The following is a 15,281-nucleotide window of genomic DNA, read 5'->3' on the forward strand; positions in this document are numbered from 1 at the left end:
GTTCAGACTCCAAATTCCTCTCTGGATCCTACACAGTGTTTTGGACCGAACGTGAGTGATTATTGATCAGAGCCCAAATTGATTATAAATTTAAAGAGCCTTTATTAGCCAGCCAGCAACTACTAGCTGAAAAACAGCTAACAGCCCCAAGCCTAGGGAGAGAGTAGTATTTAAGAGGATAAATCACAAAGTCATAGCTATTACAACAGGTATGCACAACATTCTTGACATTTCGGTAGAAAGCGTTCTTTGTTCTAAAGCTGATTACAGTTCTTCCTGTAATTGCTGCAAGGCTAAAGCATAAAATCATACCCTGCTTCTGTAGGCAAGATTTAAGTCAAGATATCCAACTAGGTGGGCTTGTAAAAACTTTTCGCTCTAAGCTACTGCCACAGGCAAGCTCCATTTAATGCTTAACTTCCTTATACAGGCTATTGGGGATTTTCTACTCTAAGCAGCTACCAAAAGCAAGTTTAAAGTTCCTCTTTATGTCCAACTCTCTATACACAATACTGAGGTCCCATACACAACACTAGGCCCCTGTCACACACAGTAAATCAGCTGCTCCCCAGATGCTCTCTCTCTCGGTGGTCCCCAAATTCCCTCCAAGAGTAGCCGTGCCTACTGTCGGAGAGCAGCCTCAGAGCGCCGGTGTCGCCAGAACGGCACTGACGGCGTAATTGTATCAGCTCTTTTATTGGTAACCAAGTCGCACATTCAGACGGCGACGGGCGTGGGTCCCCCAAGCCAGGGCGCGGGGAAGGCGGGGGCGGGACGTTCGGTATTTAAGGCGCCACAGCCTTCTCTGCCAGCGGCTGTGCCGTCTGCCCAGGTGCGCAGGGCCGCTCAGCCGCCGCCGCCTGACGGGACCCCCTCCGCCGTCTCACGCGCCTCTACCGGTGCCAGCTGCCCTTGGGACCCCGGCCCGCCCGCTGCATCATGGGCCAGGTGCGTGCATCCCGGGCCCAGGCGGGTCGGGAGGGGCCGGGATGTGGAGGGCTGCTTGCATCCCGCGCTCTTCGGCCTCGGCGCAGTTCCTCTACCCACCCCGCTCAAAGCTCTTAGTCAGAGGTGGGGTCCCCGGGCAGCCCCTGTCCCGAGGGCGGCCCGGGCTGGGCTTAAACGGATGCATCATGGTGCGTAATGCGCGCTCTGTCTGGAGCTAAGGTTCGGCGAGCTCACCGGGCACCTCCCAACCCAAGAAATGGGGTAGCACTGGGCACACCCCCCCCCCCAAGAAACAGAAGAGAGTGGGACTTCTCCACCCAAGAAATGGAGAACAGGGTACTCAGGGGATCTCAGGGCTCCTTGGAGAGGTTCTCTTTCCAGGTGGGGAAACCACATTCCACCTACCCCCTCCCGGGCTTGGGGGGGGGGGGCGGTACCCCAGCCTGCTCTCCACACAGGGAAGAAGGAGGGAGAGGGGAGAGGGCTAGGAAGTTGCTGTTTAAAGGTGGGGGGACCTCCCCACAGTCGTGCTCCTTCTTCTCCCTAAGAGATGGGATGACAGGGGGAGGGTGGTCCTGACACTCAGAGGAGGTCAGAAAACCCATCTGGGGCTAATATTGCACTTCTGCTTCTCCTTCAGAAAACACCCCAGATTTACTCTGTGGAGCTCAATGGAGCTAAAGACCTGGAGCAAACTGACAAGGGGGATGGCAAGAAGTACAGGGGCCTGCTGGACAACTGCTTGGGACTCAGAAAGAATCACCACAAAGAGGCCCCCAAGAAGGAAATTGATCTGGTCAGTGAATCAGTCCCTGAAGCCAAAGGGGCCCACTGAGTGCTGCCCTTCCCCTGGGAGGCTTATAGGGAGCTTGCTGTCTCAACGGTTTAAACATCCACTTGTTTAGAAAAAAAAAAAAAAGCGAAAAAAGGAAAAAGAGAAAGGTGTGATAATATCTGCCCAGGGGTCAGGCACCTGCAGGATTTCTGCATTCTGCTTGTCAGCACGCCCAGGGGGACCCAGGCACAGGTCTGGGCTTCCTACAGGCTTGGCCCAGATTGCTCTCCTTCCGGCAGCTTCACTGAGATATAAGTAACCAGGTTCCAGTTTCTAGTTGATAAGGTGAAACTATTTTAGATTTACTAGGTTACTGGGCATATATGCACCATGAGAAGTGATATGACTGTGGGAGCTTCTACACTCAAGTTTATTGCAGACTTTAAAAGTTCTGTGATTGTTTCAGCAGATGCTAATGGTATAAGCTCCTGGGGGCTATAGAGCCAGTGGCTAAATATTCAGGAATTTGACAAGCTCTCCACCATCTCTACATCAAGTTAGTAGCATGAATTTTGGATGTGGTGAGAAATGGTCAGAAGGTACACATGAGGGCTTTCTGTGTCTTCAGGAGAATTGTGAACCTTCGAACAGCACACTAGGAATTTGCATATGTTCTGATACACATTTAAGAGCACAGCCCTGAAATTGAACTGACCTGAACTCAAATGCCACTTTGACTGAAGTTCAGTTTCCTATTTTGAAAAATGGGAGTGAAAAATGATACCTACATAGCTAAGAGGTTTCAATAAAATGCAGCAGGAGAAAGACTTAGAACAGCACCAGACAATACATAGTCATTCTCATTTCCTATAGTCATTCTCATTTCATACGTGTCTCTAACACTCAGGGTGGAAAGTGTATCTAGTCTTCCTTGAAATTTCTACGTACAACGTCAAAATGTCTCCGTTCTGTCATTTGCCTGTTTATTAAGATGAAAATCTCCCTTCTTGAGCATTTTGTGAAGATGTGTAATACTGAAAAATAATTTCCATGTTATTAGTCAGTGTTCCACTGATTCCCAAGAATCTTGTAAATTGGGCAATGTGCTTCCAATACTTTTGCACCCACAATTCAGAACCTCTCCCGCAATTCAGAACCTTGATGAGAGTGGAAGCATGCCTGCTTCTGAATAAATCCAAGCCCAGCTCAGGGTGCTGCCCTTGCAATTTTGTTCTGACCAGCAGAGGGCTCCCAGCCCCCATCCCTTCCTTGCCCTTCATCTTCCTCCCCACAGCCATGGCCAAGGAGAGGAGCAGGCGCTGTGGAGCAGGCTTCCCACTGCAGCCTGTTAAACCAGGTCCATCCATGCAAACAGTGGCTCTGCTCATCTGTTCCCCATTCCTCATACCTTCCCAGAACTTCACAGTGCACGGAAGTGTGTCTTAACCCTTTAAATCCTTGGCAATGTCATTTTCAGCTGATGAAAGAATGAGCAAAGCAGATTCTGGCTGAGAAAAAGACAAGAAAAAAAAAAGTTATTCAATCCTGAAGTCTAATTTCTTAACGTGACATTTTTGCATGTACATAAGAAAAGAGGTGGCTCTGTTCCCAGTCACTGTATAAACTTTGTTGTGGACCCCAGAGCATAAAGATTGCCTTGGGTCTGAGGGAAGGTGCTGGTGAGTAGAAGTCCTTCCAAAGAGTTATCATCCCTAGTCAATGATGCCCAGGTTGAGAAACACTGTTTAAACCTAGTGGTTTCGGGGCACAGTTAGTAAGTGCAGGCATACTGGTATTATATGGCAGGTTTTCAGAGTGCAGAGTTTCTATAACCAGTGCCCTACCTGAGTCTCAGGTGGTTGAATAAGGAAAGTCATGTTTCCTTCTCCCAGAAACTACTTTTCCAGAGAGGGCTGCATGGCTCCCGAGTTGTCAGGATATGTGAAATGGGCTGTTTGGTATTGCTTGTCACCCTCCACTGACCCCACATTCACATCTGAATTAGCACCTAGACACAGAGTGGATTTGCATGTGCTGGAGCTCAGACTGAGATGAAATGCATTGCTTTGTTCATAAAAACTATGTGGTAAATAGCAAGTCTGAACTCTTCCTGGGTGGCCAGAAAGTGCACTGAGTCAAGAGGAGCCTCTCCTGCAGCAGGACCCTCACCCCTGTTTCTGCAATGGCCACCCGGCACCCAGGACTCTGTCCTCACTCCCACCCTTTCTGGCCTTCTCCCATCACCTGTGCTACTCCCAAGTCCCATGGGCTCCTCAGCGCTTCGGGCATGAGTCTTGGAATTATCTAATTCACTCTGTTCTTTTCATGGACTTCAGGATGACCATAAGCTCAACAATAAGGAACTGGAAAATAAATATCATACAAACATCATTATGGTAAGTCACAAAGGAACTTAGACTGGGAGGAGCAGCCCTCTGACTACAAAGGAGAAGGGTGTGTGGGAAAGTAGATGGCATCTTTAGGAGTGTCATAGCACCAATGTTGAGAATGCCCTGGCTGGTAACAGAGGGCTGACTGACATCAGGAGCTGGTGTTCCAAACCAAGGCTGCAGTCAAGCTCCTCAGCTAAACTGTATGCTGACGCTACAGTTCTTTTGACTCTGACCCCAGAAAGCTATGATCTCCTGAAAAGGTTCAAATGCTTGCTCATTGTCATGGTGAGAGTTTGTTTTAATTGTTGTGTCCAGAAAGTATGATAGTCTTATCAAAGAATGGGGAGAGCCAGTGTTAAGAATCCAGGGTCTGGAGATTCACCCTTTAGACTCTGCTTGTCCGCCTCTTCCTCCTCCGAGAAGGAACGGTGGTCCCGGGAGGCTCCCAACTCTCCCACCACAGAGGTACTGCTTCCTTCTGTGAATTCAGACTCAGCTCAGATTTCAAAAGCTTTGACATCAGGAGATTTGGCTACATCTGTTCAAGTCAACAAAAATGCTCACTGTGTGTGATGCTCTGGACCAGCAGTGATCAGGGAAGAGGAACAGGCTCCCCAAACTTATGGAGCAAGCAGGTCAGCGAGGAAGCCAGTTGTGTAAAGAAGTATATCATCCACTCTGTTCCACTTAGAGGGCAATCGAGAGGTCTGCATGACACGCTGAGCGATGGATTCTGACCAGTGGATATGTTAGAATTGGGACATAGGATGATGGGTTGGATTTAAGTTGCCGGAGTACCCAGGAGGAAGGAAGGACAGAGTGCATGGAATGGATGGTGGAGAAAGGGAGTAGGGAGAGAAGGTAAAGTAGAAAATGAGGCACCAGGGTGGGGGACTGGTAATTCCAGTAGAACTGCTCAGCATTCTCATATTAAACTAGGGAATATAGACTATATTAAGGGTATAGGGAGCATAATTTCTAAACAAGGAAACAATTTGGTATGATTGGTTTTCAAAAGGTACTTCTGGGAGGCCTGACCAGGTAGTGGAACAGTGGATAGAGCAGGGGTCAGGAACCTTTTTGGCTGAGAGAGCCATGAACGCCATATATTTTAAAATATAATTCCGTGAGAGCCATACAACAACCCGTGTATGTTATGCATTATCCAATAAAAATTTGGTGTTGTCCCGGAGGACAGCTGTGATTGGCTCCAGCCACCTGCAACCATGAACATGAGTGGTAGGAAATGAATGGATTGTAATACATGAGAATGTTTTATACAGTGTGTCCGTAAAGTCATGGTGCACTTTTGACCAGTCACAGGAAAGCAACAAAAGATGATAGAAATGTGAAATCTGCACCAAATAAAAGGAAAACTCTCCCAGTTTCATACCTATTCAGTGTAGTTCGATGTGGGCTCACACACAGATTTTTTAGGGCTCCTTAGGTAGCTATCCCGTATAGCCTCTACAGACTCGTCACTGACTGATGGCCTACCAGAACGGGGTTTCTCCACTAAACTGCCAGTTTCCTTCAACTGCTTATCCCACCGAGTAATATTATTCCTATGTGGTGGCGCTTTGTTATAAACACGCCGATATTCACGTTGCACTTTGGTCACAGATTCTAATTTAGTGAGCCACGGAACACACTGAACTTTCCTCTGTACCATCCACATCTCGACTGGCATGGCCGTGGGCTGCTCCGCTGTATATATGGTGTTACATCATCATCTGCGCATGCGCACATGCTGCCACTTCATCCTACAGAAACTGGGAGGGTTTTCTTTTTATTTGGTACAGATTTCACATTTCTATCGTCTTTTGTTGCTTTTCTGTGACCAGTCAAAAGTGCACCGTGACTTTACAGACACACTGTATTTTTAACATTATTATTCTTTTTAGTAAAGATTTGTCTGTGAGCCAGATGCAGCCATCAAAAGAGCCACATCTGGCTCGTGAGCCATAGGTTCCCGACCCCTGGGATAGAGCATCAGACTGGGACGCGGAGGACCCATGTTTGAAACCTTGAGGTCGCCAGCTTGAGTGTGGGGTCGCTGGCTTGAGCGTGGGATCATAGACATGATCCCATAGTCGCTGGCTTAAACCCAAAGGTCACTGGCTTGAGCAAGGGGTCACTTGCTCTGCAACACCCCCCACCCCCCGGGTCAAGGCACATATAAGAAAGCAATCAGTGAACAGCTAAGGTGCCACAACAAAGAATTGATTTTTCTTATATCTCTCCTTCCTGTCTGTTTATCGTTATCTGTTTCTTTTTCTGTCTCTCTCTGTCTCTGTCACAAAAAAAAGGAAGAAAAGGAAAAAGAGGCACTTCTGGAAGAAGACAGATATAGAGAGATATAGAGGTACACACACAAGCACATACTACACATGATTTCATTTTTAGTGGGGGATGGGAGGGCCCAAAAGAATGCAAGACTGAGGTGAGCACGGGAACCAGAGCAGCAGCTGGAAGAGACAAGGGAGGGGGCAGATTAGGAGACACTGAGGGTTTTGAGCAAATTCCTAATCAAGTGGGAGGAGGAGATGTGGGCAGGGGTCAGGCAGTGGGCTAGGCCTCAGTGGGGGTGGGGTAAGAGATTAGAGAAGGCAGTGGGAGGGAGCCATGATGGTGAGTCTCAGGTTCGGGGAAAAAGAAGTGCAAAAGGGGGTGGTGATGATATCCAGTTGGCGACTCCAAGTTTATTCATTCAACAAGAGTCTCCACTACAGAAAAAGCAGTAGGATACAAAAATGAACAAGGACAGGGTTCTTTAACTGGCTTACAACATAATTAGGGAGAGAAGGCATGTAAAAGGCTTTCTCTATAAAAGGTATTTTGGGGGAAATAAACTATGGATAATAGTTCAGGATTTCAAGAGGAATTCTAAGCACCTGTGGATAGAGAGCTTCTGGCAAGAATTGACTGGCCTAAGGTTAGTAGGACTTGTAACTCTTTAGGATGAACAACTTAGAACTTAGGGCCAATATCTAGAAAAGCACCAGGTTTAAGGATGAGAAATCAGCCATGTGCCATATCGAAGTTCCAGAAGAGAGAGTATTTTCTGGATTGCCCTTAACCCTGGTGACAAGCTTCTGTATTTCAAATCCTCCCTAGCCAGGTTGCTGCTGTCTCTGAACTCAAAAACTGAACTGCCTTAGCAGACAGAATATAGCAGCACTGGGTCGGGATGCTTGGTTGGATCCTAGTGACTCAAATTTCATGTCTGTAAGATGAGAGGATAATAATAGTCCCTTCCTCAGAGGGCTATTCTGTAAAATAAAATGAGTAAATATATGGAGAACACTGCCCAGCTGACATTAAGCATTAAATACTGCTTTTAAAACGGTGGGGCAGCCCTGGCCGAGTAGATCAGTTGGTTAGTGTTGTCCTGATTTGCCAAGGTCGCAGGTTCAGTCTCCAATCAGGGCACATACAGGTATCAACCAATGAGCGTCATAAATAACTTCCACATAAATAAATGGAACAACAAATTGATGTCTCTCTGTCTCTCCTTCCTCTTCCTCTAAAATCAGTAAATTTAATAAGGGGAGATGAAGAGTCACCCACTTTCCCTATGCCCTCCTGGGCATGGTAACTCCTCCTTACAACCTGCAAAGTATGACATCTAGCCCAAGGCAGGAGAAATGTATAGTTCTGTTTAGGGTTTTTTGTTTCTTTCTGTCTTTGTTTTTTATTGTTTTAGTTTTAATTTTTTTCAGTTACAGTTGACATTCAATATTATATTAGTTTTAGGTATACAGCATAGTGGTTAGACATTTATATAATTTACCAAGTGATTCCCCCCAATAAGCCTCGTGCCACCTGGCATTCTACATAGTCATTACAATATTACTGACTATATCCCTTATGCTGTACTCTACATCCCTGTGACTATTTTGTAACTGCCAATTGGTACTTCTCAATTCTAATTTGTTTTGTTCAACTTTCTCAGGGTCTCTCCAGTGCCCGGGCTGCTGAGCTCCTGGTTCGAGATGGGCCCAATGCCCTCTCCCCTCCCAAGGAAACACCTGAGATAATCAAGTTCCTGAAGCAGATGGTGGGGGGCTTCTCCATCCTCCTCTGGGTGGGAGCCATCCTCTGCTGGATTGCATACGGGATCCAGTACTCTAATGATAAATCCTCGTCTCTAGACAATGTAAGGAAGGCACTGACGTCTCTGGCCTGGTTTTGATGAATTAGTGACAGAGAAGAACAGACTTACAAGCAAGGCTTTTCATGGGCAGAGCCATGGGTGGAATCAGGAGTCTCCTGTTGACCAATCGCTGCACGGGTTTTGGAAAAATCAATCATTTCCTAGTTGTAAAATAGAAATTATATATGACTTCCTGATGTATCAGAGGCAGTCTAAAACAATATTAAAGAGAGAGAGGGAGATAGAGGAGAGAGAGAACATTGTAACTTCCTAAGTGAAAAACAAGGTACATGCATGTGAAGTATTTAGGGGCTCTCTCTTGAAAGCTGATTGTCTTCCTTTCACATGGGAACCCGTGTGCCTGCTAACAACTGAGCACCAAAACCACAAACCACACTGGCCAGCACTAGGCTGAGAGAAAGGTGGCTGCAAAGGGCCACATCCCATAAGATTCCATTGGTATGAAATGCATAGAACAGGCCCATTTTAAAGACAAAACAGATCAATGGTTGCTAAAGATTGGAGCAGGAGCAGGGAGACTGCCAGTAGGCAGAAGGGGTCTTACTGGGATGATGAAAATGCTCCAACCTGGATTGTGGTGATTGTTGGCACTTCAGTGAACAACTGTAAATGTTTTGAAAATCATTGAATTACGGACTTAAAATGGGTATATTTTATGGCCTGTAAATTACACCAGGATACTACTGCCATCTCTCTGGCCATCCCATGGAGAGCTCTATCTAGCCTTAGGGTCTGGCTCACTCTGGCTGGCTTTTCTGACCTATGCCTCTCCTCCTGACCCAGGTGTACTTGGGCACTGTACTTGCCCTGGTCGTCATTTTAACGGGGATCTTTGCTTATTACCAAGAGGCTAAGAGCACCAACATCATGGCCAGCTTCAGCAAGATGATTCCACAGGTGAGTGACAGCTGTCCCCCACCTGTCTCTGCATGACTTCACGTGAGGATAGTGGGGCCTTGGAGGTCCAGGGTCCATGCTGAGGCCTGGACCCATCCTTTGCTGTCTAAGAAGTCTTAGGCAAGTGACCTAATCACTTTGAATGTCCATTTCCATAGGGGTTTGAGATGATTGGTGAGGTAAGAGACAGGAAAACACTTAATCAAGAGTAGTAGTAGGCCCTGGCCTGTTGGTTCAGTGGTAGAGTGTTGTCCAGTGTGTGGATACCCTGGGTTCAATTCCCAGTCAGGGCACACAGGAGAAGCAACTATCTACTTCTCCACCTCTCCCCTTCCTCGTCTCTCTCTCTCTCTCTCTCTCTCTCTCTCTGTCTCTCTTCCCCTCCCACAGCCATGGCTTGATTGGTTTGAGTGCATCAGCCCCGAATGGCCAGCGGAGGCTCCACCTCAGGAGCTAAAAATGGCTCAGTTGCAAGCATGGCCCCAGATGGGCAGAGTCTCTGCCCCAGATGGGGTTCACTGGATGCATCCTGATTGGGGTGTATGTGAGAATCTGTCTCTATTTCCCCTCTTCTCTCTTGGAAAAGGGAGAAGAAAAAAGTAATAGTAGGATGGAAAGATTAGTCATTGCACAATGCCTTCTGTTACTGCTTGGAAGTGTTGGTAAGCTGTTCAGACAAGTCATTTAGGTGGCCTGGTAGCCAAGGACATCACCCCATGACTTTTATCTGTGACCATCTTGGCTGCCACTGCTCAGTTTTATGGCATGTTGCCCCAGAATGCTCCCAATGTGAGGGCCCCCTGCTCCCGTGTCCCCACAGGGACCCCTGGTAGGTGTCCTCCAGGGACATCATGCACCACTGTCAGCACAGTGTGAAAACCACATTGTCTCTGAGCCTCAGAGCATCCTGCTAGAGGGAACTCTGGGGATCTTTTGTGCTAATGAACAGGAGATCCACCTCGCCCCCCATAAAGCTTTCATGACCTGGACAGGATCATGAAGCCCTTTGGGTCAGCCTTCAGGCTTCTCTGACATCCCAGCCAGAAGAAGTCTTCTCTCTGTCAGGCCCAGGGCTGTCCCTTTGCGATATCTGCCCACAGAACATTTTCTGGGTCCCAGGATATTGCTAGGTCCTCCCCAGACCCAAGTGAAGCCCTTTGTTTCCCCTTTCACCCTTCCAGTTGTCTGGGTTTTGGAAAGGGGTAGACAGAGGAGTGTCAGCATCATTGCAGGATCTGAAGCCTCTGCCACGTTTTCTTTTGCAGCAAGCACTTGTCATTAGGGACTCAGAGAAGAAGATAATCCCTGCAGAACAGCTGGTGGTGGGGGACATAGTGGAGATTAAAGGAGGAGACCAGATCCCTGCAGACATCAGGCTGCTGATCACCTCTGGGTGCAAAGTAAGTGTCACGGGCACCCCAAGGGTCAAGCTGGTAATTGGTTGGCACTCTGTGGTCCTCCAGTTCTTGGCATACCTAGAACAAGAGACATGGTGCCTCATCTTGGACTTCCTCACAATTTCTTCCAGGTCGACAACTCATCTCTCACTGGGGAATCTGAGCCCCAACCCCGCTCCTGTGAGTTTACCCATGACAACCCCCTGGAGACGAAGAACATTGCCTTCTATTCCACAACCTGTCTGGAAGGTAAGTCTGGCTGGCTCCCAGGACCACGCACACCACTGGGCCCCCTCAGGCTCTGTGTGTGTATTTCTTTCCATCTCTTGTACAAGCTTGCCCAAGAGAAAACCTGGAATTACAGGGCCCTCAGAACTGAAGTTAGCCTTTGTAATGTTAATTGATATCCTAAGCCACCAAAGAGAGACAGGTGAGCTGGCTGTGGTCTTCTCCCAGCTGAGGACTCCTGGAATAAAATGTTCTTTTCACCTGTAGGCACAGCGACCGGCATGGTCGTCAACACGGGTGACCGCACCATCATTGGTCAGATCGCTTCACTGGCTTCAGGAGTCGGGAATGAGAAGACGCCCATTGCCACAGAGATCGAGCACTTTGTTCACATTGTGGCAGGAGTGGCCATCTCCATCGGCGTCCTTTTCTTCATCATTGCAGTGTCTATGAAGTACCATGTCCTGGACTCCATCATTTTCCTCATTGGTATCATTGTGGCCAATGTGCCTGAGGGCCTCTTGGCCACTGTCACTGTGAGTCCATGCTTCTAGGTGGCCTGTCTGTCCCCTGACCCTGTTAATACATGCCACCTGCTATGCTGCAGGATCTTCCACCAAAAACTGCAGGTCTCCTCTGGCTCAGAGCAACACCCCTCCCTATCAGGGGCAATCAGGAGATATTCTGAATTGAATGTTTCTGTGAGGGACAGAAGGGATTGTGAGGTTGTTCGTATTTGAATGCATGTCCTTGAAAGCTATGTTTTCATTCAGGAGAGCTAGCTGCCAATCACAGATGTAACTTTGCCCCTTGAGATCTAGAGAACACAGACTCTAACCACCACTCACAGACTTTTGAGCAGCTGCATGACTTCCCCACATTTCTACAACTTCCTTGGCAGCTTCTACAACTAAGGAACTTGGGCACATTATTTACCAGACTTCTTTCCCCGTAGACACACACAGACACACAAATTCTTTGCCTTCTTTCTGCAGAGAGATTCAGCCCTTTCCTGCATTTTTCCCAAAATTCAGCTTCAGGTCTCCCTTTGTAGAGCCCATTTAATTCATCCTTAAACCACCTCCCAACCCATGGGGGAGGGGAGGAGGGACAGGGACTTGCAGTTCCAGTGAACACGTAAAGGGGGGTCTCAGAGCATTGGTCTGCTTTGGTCCTCAGCAAAGACAAACAGAAATGTTTGAACTCCAGCCTGACCAGGTGGTGGCGCAGTGAATAGAGTGTCAGACTGGGATACGGAGGACCCAGGTTCGAGACCCCAGGGTCACCGGCTTGAGCGCGGGTTCATCTGGCTTGAGCAAAAAAAAACAAAAAAACCTCACCAACTTGGACCCAGGGTCGCTGGCTTGAGCAAGGGGTTGCTTGGTTTGCTGAAGGCCCATGGTCAGGGCACATGTGAGAGAGCGATCGATGAACAACTAAGGTATCGCAATGAAAAACTAATGATTGATGCTTTTCATCTTTCTTTGTTTCTGTATGTCCCTCTCTCTGACTTTCTGTCTCTGTAGAAAATAGAAAGAAAGAAAAGAAATGTTTAAACTCTAGTCCCTTTTGATTCCAGCAGGAAGTAATTTGAAGAGATTGAGCCCAAAGACCCCTTCAAGATCAGGGGGTTTAAAAGAGAGAGCTTTTTAGCTCTCTTTTTTTAATGGTTTTTACCATTAAAATCTGAGCCTCTTATAATGAAACACAAATGTTTCTTTTTATTTTTTTAATGTTTTCATTGATTTGAGAGGGAGAGAGAAGAGAAGGGAGAGAGAGAAGAGAAGGGAAAGAGAGAGAGAGAAGGGGGGAGAGAGAGAGAGAGGGAGAAAGGGGGGGCATCAACTCAGTGTTCCACTTAGTTTTTCCATTTAGTTGAGCACTCATTGACTGCTTTTCAGATGTGCCCTGACTGGGGATTGAGACCACGACCCTGGTGCCCCCGGATGACACTTTATCCACTGAGCTACCTGGCCAGGGTCAATAGACACTTCTTGATTCACCAAATCCACAAGTGAGCCTTTGAGACAAGATTTTTGGCACAAACCTTATGCATTCACTCTTCTACCTGACAGGAGCTGGGTGGCCAAAGCTCCTTCTCTAATTACACATGAGTATGGGCCATAGCAAGCTTGCTTAGCTTTGTAACCTGTGGGTTGGTTCCTCAAGATCATTTTCTTCAAGGGGTGAGGCGTCAAAAGAAGTATCCTATATTTAATACACACACACACACACACACACACACACACACAGGATCATGGCATATAGGGTTTATCAGCCACTGCCTCTGTGACTACAGCCCTGTCCTGAAACTAGTCCAGCTCTAGCTACTTTTATGTTATTGTACTTGCATTCAGGTGGTTTTTTTTCTCTCTCTTCGATCCAGGTGACTCTCTCACTGACAGCAAAACGAATGGCCAAGAAGAACTGCCTGGTGAAGAACCTGGAGGCAGTGGAGACACTGGGCTCTACTTCTATCATCTGTTCAGACAAGACAGGGACTCTGACCCAGAACAGGATGACGGTAGCCCATCTGTGGTTCGACAATCACATCTTTATGGCGGACACCAGTGAAGACCATTCAAGTAAGTCTTAAGAGCAATCATTCTGGCCCAAAGCTGTGGACTTGAGCAGAGGAGTGCCGGCAAACGTGGCAGGGTTGGTGTGCAGTCTCAGACTTGGGTGAATAGTATGGTTCATGGCAAGCTGGCCCACACCCACAGCACCTCTGTGCTTTCTGTTTTCCAGAGCAAACTTTTGATCAAAGCTCTGGAACCTGGGCCTCCTTCTCAAAGATCATCGCATTGTGCAACCGAGCTGAGTTCAGACCAGGACAGGAAAGCGTCCCCATCATGAAGGTAAAGCATCTGCATCATTTGGTCTTAAACCAGAGCCAGTTTGAAGTTGCTTTCCCTGTTCTTATTTGGTGCTAGGTTTAATCTCCCCACCATAGGAAAGCTTACAGTAGTAAGAGCAGGTCTGGCTCCCAAGATCTACAGATCTTCATTCTAACTAGCTTTGCAACATCACAGATCTGTAAAGGTCTCACATTGATCACAGTCGTCTGAAAATTTTCTCATTTCAGAAAATGAATGTGCCCTAAAGTTACTTTCCTAACTTCTTGATCAGATAAGTAGATATAATCAAAGTGTTTTTGTTTGTTTATTTGTTTTTTTAACTTAAGAGAGAGAAGGGGAGATAGAGACTCCCGCATGTGCCTGAACTGGGATCCACCTGGCCACCCCCCTCTGGGGTCAATGCTCTGCCCATCTGGGGCTGATGCTTGCAACTGAGCTATTTTTAGCACCTCAGGCAGAGGATCCACAGAGCCATCCTTAGCACCCAGAGCCAATGTGCTCAATCCAATTGAACCATGGCTGCGGGAGAAGAAGAAAGAGAAATAAGGGATATGGGGAGAGGAGGAGAAGTAGATGGTTGCTTCTCATGTGTGCCCTGGCCAGAGATCAAACCCAGGATGTGTGCACACTGGGCTGACTCTCTATCCACTGAGCCAGCAGGCCAGGGCCTGTTTTCTGCTTCCTGAATCTAGAGTTCAGTCTGCATTTCAGGGCCCTCCATGTCCATCTGTGTTGCCAGCACTCACGACAAAGGCTTCCATGTCTCACCTCCTTCATTTGTGGCATTCTGGCTTCCAGAAGACTTTCTTCTCCTCTCTTTGTAACCATCTTTCAAGATCTAGTTCATAACTGATTTTTTTTTTTTTTAGGTGAGAGGAGGGGAGATAGTGAGGCAGACTCCCACATGCACCCTGACTGGGATCTACCCGGCAACCCCCATCTGGGCCCAATACTCTAGTACCAAGCTATTTTTAGTGCCTGAGGCCAGTGCACTCAGACCAGCCAAGCTATCCTCAGTGCCTGGGGCCAACACTTGAACCATTCAAGCCACTGGCTCCAGGACGGAAAGAGAGATGAGGGAGAGAAGGAGGGATGGAGAAGCAATTACTCGCTTCTCTTGTATGCCTTAACTGGGACTGACACTCTATCCATTGAACCACCAGCCAGGACCTATAACTCTTTTTTTTTTCATGAAATTGTTTGCTAATAATAGCATAGCTTGGTTAATACCAGTAGGTGGCATCACTCATTTTAACACTTTACCACGTCCTGGAGGGGCAGAGTATCGCCCCCTGGTGGACAGAGTGTCGCCCCCTGGTGGGCGTGCCGGGTGGATCCTGGTCGGGCGCATGCGGGAGTCTGTCTGACTGTCTCTCCCCGTTTCCGGCTTCAGAAAAATACAGAAAAAAAAAAAAAAAGAATAAATGGTAAGCTTAGTTAGGTGACATGCTGGTTTACTAAAAGTAACCTCAGCCTGACCAGGCAGTGGCACAGTGGATAGAGAGTCAGACTGGGATGCAGAAGACCCAGGTTCGAGACCCTGAGGTCGCCAGCTTGAGCACAGGCTCATCTGGTTTGAGCAAAAGCTCATCAGCTTGAGCCCAACGT

The 15,281-nt window shown here is 47.6% G+C and overlaps 1 protein-coding gene across 1 annotated transcript in view; it reads left to right on the forward strand.

The window, feature by feature from the left end:
- Window positions 1-824: 824 nt before the first annotated feature.
- The window catches only part of ATP12A (ATPase H+/K+ transporting non-gastric alpha2 subunit), a 28,197-nt gene continuing 13,740 nt past the window's right edge, over window positions 825-15,281 (forward strand). The window contains exons 1-10 of the mRNA XM_066254841.1: window positions 825-948; window positions 1,589-1,744; window positions 4,060-4,119; window positions 8,072-8,275; window positions 9,077-9,190; window positions 10,456-10,590; window positions 10,719-10,836; window positions 11,083-11,351; window positions 13,202-13,400; window positions 13,564-13,673. Of these exons, the coding sequence (XP_066110938.1) occupies window positions 940-948; window positions 1,589-1,744; window positions 4,060-4,119; window positions 8,072-8,275; window positions 9,077-9,190; window positions 10,456-10,590; window positions 10,719-10,836; window positions 11,083-11,351; window positions 13,202-13,400; window positions 13,564-13,673 (1,374 nt within the window). The 5' untranslated portion in view covers window positions 825-939. The remainder of the gene's footprint in view (window positions 949-1,588; window positions 1,745-4,059; window positions 4,120-8,071; window positions 8,276-9,076; window positions 9,191-10,455; window positions 10,591-10,718; window positions 10,837-11,082; window positions 11,352-13,201; window positions 13,401-13,563; window positions 13,674-15,281) is intronic.

The sequence above is a fragment of the Saccopteryx bilineata genome, chromosome 2 (assembly GCF_036850765.1).
Source record: "Saccopteryx bilineata isolate mSacBil1 chromosome 2, mSacBil1_pri_phased_curated, whole genome shotgun sequence".
NCBI lineage: Eukaryota > Metazoa > Chordata > Mammalia > Chiroptera > Emballonuridae > Saccopteryx > Saccopteryx bilineata.